The sequence below is a fragment of the Zonotrichia albicollis genome, chromosome 10, assembly GCF_047830755.1.
Source record: "Zonotrichia albicollis isolate bZonAlb1 chromosome 10, bZonAlb1.hap1, whole genome shotgun sequence".
NCBI classification, from domain to species: Eukaryota; Metazoa; Chordata; class Aves; order Passeriformes; family Passerellidae; genus Zonotrichia; species Zonotrichia albicollis.
Genome location: NC_133828.1, coordinates 9,771,257 through 9,777,256, shown reverse-complemented (window position 1 = coordinate 9,777,256; position 6,000 = coordinate 9,771,257). Strand labels below are relative to the sequence as shown.

At 56.2% G+C, this 6,000-nt stretch overlaps 1 protein-coding gene across 3 annotated transcripts in view; it reads right to left on the bottom strand.

Moving 5' to 3' along the window:
* Positions 1-2,659: 2,659 nt before the first annotated feature.
* Positions 2,660-6,000, bottom strand: part of PCBP3 (poly(rC) binding protein 3) — a 43,989-nt gene continuing 40,648 nt past the window's right edge. For all 3 annotated transcript variants that reach the window (XM_074547975.1, XM_074547987.1, XM_074547989.1), the window contains one exon: positions 2,660-3,052. In XM_074547975.1, the coding sequence (XP_074404076.1) occupies positions 3,007-3,052 (46 nt within the window). In that variant the 3' untranslated portion in view covers positions 2,660-3,006. The remainder of the gene's footprint in view (positions 3,053-6,000) is intronic.

Genomic DNA, 6,000 nt, shown 5'->3' with positions numbered 1-6,000 from the left:
CCACGCTCCCAGAGCCCGGCCTGCATCTCTGGACTGCGAAGGGACGAGCTACGCAGGCTGAAAACCTGCTTCTCCTCTGCCTTGGGTTGCAGCCCCCCTCTGTATCTGTGTGGATGCAGGCATCAAACCAAAGAATCAATCCCAAAGCCTTGGGAAGGACAGAAAAAGCATCTTCCTTGTTGGCTGCCTTCTGCATATCTCAGCTGGCTTCCTGGCACAGCGCAGCACAAAGCCAGCCGGATCCTTTCCATGGTTTTCCACATGGATTGTCCACCCCAGCCCAGGAGCTTGCACGTATCTAGCAAGCTCCCAGAAGTTCCCAGCAGCCCCTTCCCAGGCTGTTTCTGCTCCCATTTCTATCAAGCATGTGTGTTCATACTCGTTATTTTTACCACCCCAGCAGCTGTGCAGGCTCTGGGTGTGTCTGTGCCCTTCCAGAGCAGCGCTGTGATGCAGCAAGGCGTACAGCCTGGCTCCCTCCACACCAGAGCCAGATCCAGCTGCAGCCTTTTCCTAGAAGGATGAAACAAGTCAACCATCCTTCCTGGCAAGAATGCCTTCCCAGCCCACTCTAAGCAGTGCCGAGCATCTTCCTTGGATCTTTCACAGACAATGAGGAGCAAATGCAAACCATCCAGCCATGGAGAAGGGGGAATGACTTTACATTGAGAGTAGGTTTTTGTTGGATATATGGAAAGAAATCCTTCCCTTTGAGGGTGGTGAGGCCCTGGCACAGGGTGCCCAGAGAAGCTGTGGCTGCCCCTGGATCCCTGGAAGTGTCCAAGGCCAGGCAGGACGGGGCTTGGAGCACCCTGGGACAGTGGGAGGTGTCCCTGCCCATGGCAGAGGGTGGAATGAGATAGACTTTAAGGTCCCTTCTAACCCAAACCACCCCATGGTTCTAGGATTGCTCCCCTCAAGCCTATTTCCTCTGCTCCATGCAGCAGATTCCAGCACAAGCTGCAGCCAGCAGAATCCCAGCAGGGTGTAAAGATAAGCATCTCCCCCCCACAAGTTTATTGTTTTTTAAAGGCACAGCCAAAGGTAAACAGGCTGTTTTAATCTCCAAACACTCACCCTCTCAGCAGGAAGCCACGGAGCTGCAGCCAGCACAAAGGGCTGGATGCAATGGACAGGGCTGTGGGGCCTCTGCACCCTTAAATGCCTTCAGTGGGGCACAGCAGCTTTCTCTTGCAGCTGATGAGTCCAGCAGAGGTTAAGCCAGCGCATCCAGGTGGTTCACATCCCTCTGCATCCCACCTCTCCAGCCTGGGCAGGGATTCAAGCCATGTGCTGGGGTGGGTGAACGCAAAAACCTTTGGGGTTGTTTGCGCACGCAGCCCCACTGACTCCTTCCCCAGGGCTGCTCCCACCTGGGGCTGGCTCTGACTCTGGGAAAGTCTCCCGGCTCAGCAAAGGCCACGGAAGGCACTTCATGGATGGCCCACGGCTTGCAGGGAGGGGGGAAAGGAGCCCTGAACCGCATTTCCCAGAGCACTGCTCTGTTGGTGACGCCCCATTTTGGGGTGGTCTCCATGGCCCTGCTGCCCTGGGAAGGGGATGGGAACAGCAACAGGGGCTTTTCTCCAAGTGAAAGCATACAATCAATTACTGGGCAGGAGAAACTGAGGAAACCTGGGTTTTAGTCAAAAGTGGGTGCCAGGCCTGGAGCTGCATGTTGTGGTTGGCTTGTCAGGGAGCAGAGCTGGGCACCCCCGCCAACAGCATGTCAGAGGTGGCACAAACAAGGGCAGGATGACTTCCAGATTCCACAGAGATTTGGAGCTGCTGCTCCCTGGGTTTGAGCAAGGATGTAGAGAAGGGTGAACTGCCCTGCCTGCCTGCCACAACCCCTTTGCAGGGCCAAATGGGAGAAGGGGTGATGTGCACTTGGAAAATATAATTCCAGATGGAGAAAAAAAGGTTAATATAGCTTTTTTGCCTTTGTTTCCACGTAAGACAGAGGTCTGGGCAGGCAGTGCTGGCCTGTCCTGGATGTGTGTCAAGCCCAGGGCTGGATGGGCTGGAGATGGAGACCCTCACTGCACCAGGGCAACATGCAGAGCTGGGGCAGCACTCTGGCTTCCCTTCTCGAGTAGAAGGGAAGCATCCCAGAGGAAAACCACGCCCCAATGTGTCCAAACATAGCACCAGGGCTGCTCCAAGGTCCAGCAGGGCTGGCACATGGTGGGCTGGTGGGGTGTGTTTGAGAGCTGCCATTGTGTGGGGCTGGATGGGGAGCCTGTACACCATCTGGATCGCTAGCAGCCCCTGGATTGCTGGGCTGCTCCCAGGGCCCGGCAGTGACTCACGCCTGCCATAAACACGTCCCCTGATGGATAATGAATCCCAGTCGTCACCGCCTTTCAGGAACACTCTGGATTCTCTGTGCAGTGCTCCCCCATTCCCCCTCCCTCCTGGCAGCCCTGCTCCCATGTGGGATCATTTCCTGATGCTGAGTGGAGCCAGGGCTCTGAGGCCCATTTCCCAAACCACGTTTTGCTTCACGGGCTGAGTTTCCCCATTAGCCATTCTGGGGGCACCGAGGCTTTTGTGCTACGGGTGCACCCCAGCACCCCACGTCCCTCCTTGTGGGTGCCCCACTGCCCAAACCCTGGCTTGCTCCCCAGCCTCATTCCACTCACCACGGAGGGCACTTCAAGCAACAAAAGCTTTATTGCAACGACACGGATAAGCCACGAAATACATCGCGAAGCATCAGGGGCGTGAGGGGCGATGAGGAAGCGCAGATGAGGGCGGTGGGGAGCAGTGGCTCACACTGGGAACCGCTGCATGCTGGCTGCACGCTGCTGTCCTCCTGAGACCTGCTGCCCCAGCCCCCGAGCCCGCTGCTGCCCCACACCCCGGCCGAGGGAGCAGGGTCTGGACAGCCGCAGGTGGGGGCGAGGGCAGCGGCCCCAAGGGTGCCACGAAGGAGCGGGAGAAGGTCGCAGGAAGCCGGCAGCATCTTCGGAGGGGTCTCAAGCATCAGCCATTGGCACCAGGTCAGGTGGTGAAGGTGTTCCTCCCGTGGGGGTCAGGGTCTGCAGAGCTGGGGGCAAGCAAGGGAGATGGTCAGGGCTCGGCCAAGGCTCCCGCACCGGCACCTCCTGGCCTCTCAGGCTGCTTCAACACCCTGAGCAACCATGACAAATTAAGAAGTATGATAGTGAATTTATCTCGTGGTGAAAAAGTAGATTTTGGGGTTTCTAGAATGGGGATTCAGGGGGCAAGATGGAGGGATCTGGGCATGTCCAGCCTTTCTCCTTATTCTTCTTGGCCTCCATCTTCTGCTGTGATGTTGGTACTTTCAGATTGGTTTAGAGTAGAAGCTCACTGTCTAACACAGGTGATAGGTAGAAAAGTAATTGTAAATGTTGTATATGTAGTTGTTAGTATAAAGACGTAACTCCACCCTGGGGGCAGGCAGAGTGCCTGGACTGTCTTGCTGAACTCAGCTGGTCAGGAGAAAAAAATTTATAGATAAGGAGCAATAAACAACCTTGAGACCGAGAACTAAAGTGCTCTGACTCCTCTTTTAAGCACCAGGCTGGGAAAAGAGACTTTCTGACATTTCTCGGGGTCACTCTGACCAGTGACAGGCCCCCACAACCTCAATCAGAGGTTTTGCTGCATTAGCACAGCTGAGGGCCTCTGGCAGATCAGTGTGAGGCTGAAATCACCCACACCCCAAAAAGCCAAGCTGGAGGAGCCATGCCCACACAGAGCTTTGCTGCACCACAACAAATCTCCCTTTTTTTCACATCCAGCATGAGCTGGGCTGCCAGGTGAGCCCAGGTGGTTGCCTGGCATGCTGCATTTGCCTCATGGGTTCTCGCTGAGGGCTGAGAGTGGCCTTTTGGGAGATTCAGAGAAGCCATCTGAACACAATGAGGCTGTTGCTGGGCTGAGGATCTGCCCTTTCTCTGCCCTACAAACCCATGGCTGCAGGGATAGTGACTGTGGAGAGCTGGTTCTGCTGGACCTCATCAGCAAGGCTTGGGGGCGATGAGCAAGGGCACAGCTGTGACAGGCAGCTGAGAGAGAAGCACTGGGGAGGGGCACACATTCCCTACAACCTCTGCCTGGTGCTGCACTGCACCACCCTGCCTCTGGAAATCACACTTCAGCCCAAAATATGTTGAGGGGAGATCTACTTGCAACAAGAATAAATTTTACTCTGCAACTGAAAAATTGTTTTAAGCATAGAAATGGCAGTTTCTCTGGGTTTGCATTTTTAACTGGCTTTTTACTGACAGCTCCTTTGCAGTGCTCCTGTAAGCAATTTGGGAGCATGGCTTCGTGCTGCATGGAGCAGCATCCCTTGGGAAAACCACATCACCAGCTGCAGCAGCAGTGTCAGGTTACATCACTGCAATGTCCTCCCACCAAAAAACCCTCCACACCGCTAGCTGACTGGTTTTGGGTGAGCACATTATGGCCTGCTCCTCTTTGCACTGGGAAATCCTGTTGGATATGGGTTGTGGTTTGATCCCAAGCTGTGCATGCAGCCCTCAGTTCTGGGGCGATGCTGCCCCATCCCTCAGGGCTCTCTGGGCCTGGCAACGCTGCCAGCTGGCTGCTGGCCCATCACCACTGTGCCCACAGAGCATCTCACACCCTCCATGTGCCTATGCTCCCATGGGGCATCCTGTGCTACCCAGCCCCATTGGACACAAGAAAACCCAGAGAAGCTCCAGAGACAAGTGCCACTCATCCCATTTGATCCAGACACAAATTCTCTCAGACACAGGCTTTCTCCAGGGACAAACAGTGACACTGCCTGCAGACAACCAGGACATGCGCTCCAAGTGTGCTTCAAATATTCCAGTCCTCATGCACATCCCAGCCTATCCTTTTGGGATCAAAGCAATTCTTTGATCCCAAACAGCACGTGTGTCCTAAATCAGCCACAGTTCTGCTGTTCAGCACAGGGCTCACACACAAAGCCTCCTCCCACTGCTCCGTCTTCATCCCCATCTCCTGGCTGATTTTCTTCCTGTTGTGCAGAGTGGACTTGATCATCATTTCTGGGAAGAGACATCACTGTGGTTAAACTGCCTAAACACAAGTGTGGGAATCCAGAGCCAGCCTGGCTTTGAACTTGGCTGTATTTGATCTCTGGGATGCTTTTGGAGCAATCTGGAGTGTCATCTTCCTCTTTGCAGGACAAGGGCGCTGGGGCAGTCGGAGGAGGGCTGCACATCTGGGTGGAGGGAGTTGCACATCTGGTACATTCAGTACTTCCTAAAAGTCACTGCCACGTTACCCTTTGGACAGGGGCCTGGGGCTCGCTGCATAGCACAGCAGATCAGGATCTGCAGCTGCATTCCTTCTGAAGGGAAAGCAAAAATATCCCTCTCAGCAGAGTCCCCAGCTCCCTGTAACATCCAGCATGGGAGCAGGGGGACTGCATGGAGACCACGACCTTTCTGCAAGCCATTCCGGCAGCTGCAGGGGCTCCTGCCGCCAGCCAAGGCACAGAGCAGCCGGCTTGGGAATGCCTCCCTGGGGCTCACAGACCCCTGTGGCCTCCCCGGCAAGACCTTGTCCTTGTGCCAGTCAGAGGGGCTCGGACACCATAAGGGGGGGCTTGTGCCGCCCATGGCCAGGGAGCCGCTCGGCACACGTCCTTGCCCGTGTGGGCTGGCTCCACGTTCGTGCCGAGGGGCACGGCGCGGGATGTCGCTGCCGTCACCGATGTCACGGAACACACACACACCAAGCCCGCTCCCTGCCCGCAGCGCGGGTGTCTGTCTGTCCCCGGCACGCAGCGGAGCGGCGGCTGGAAGCACGGACACCGCAGCGCCGCCCGCATCCCGGCGCGGCTGGGCATGATCCGTGAAAAGCTGGGCAATGGGGACATCTAGTGACTAGCCGGAGGCGGGCGCTGCCGCCAGGCAAGGCTGGGGGAGATGCCTTCCATCCCTGTGGCCAGGGAGCAAATGGGACCAAGCATTCATCCCTGCCGCTCCACACAGAGATTCCCCCAGAAACTCT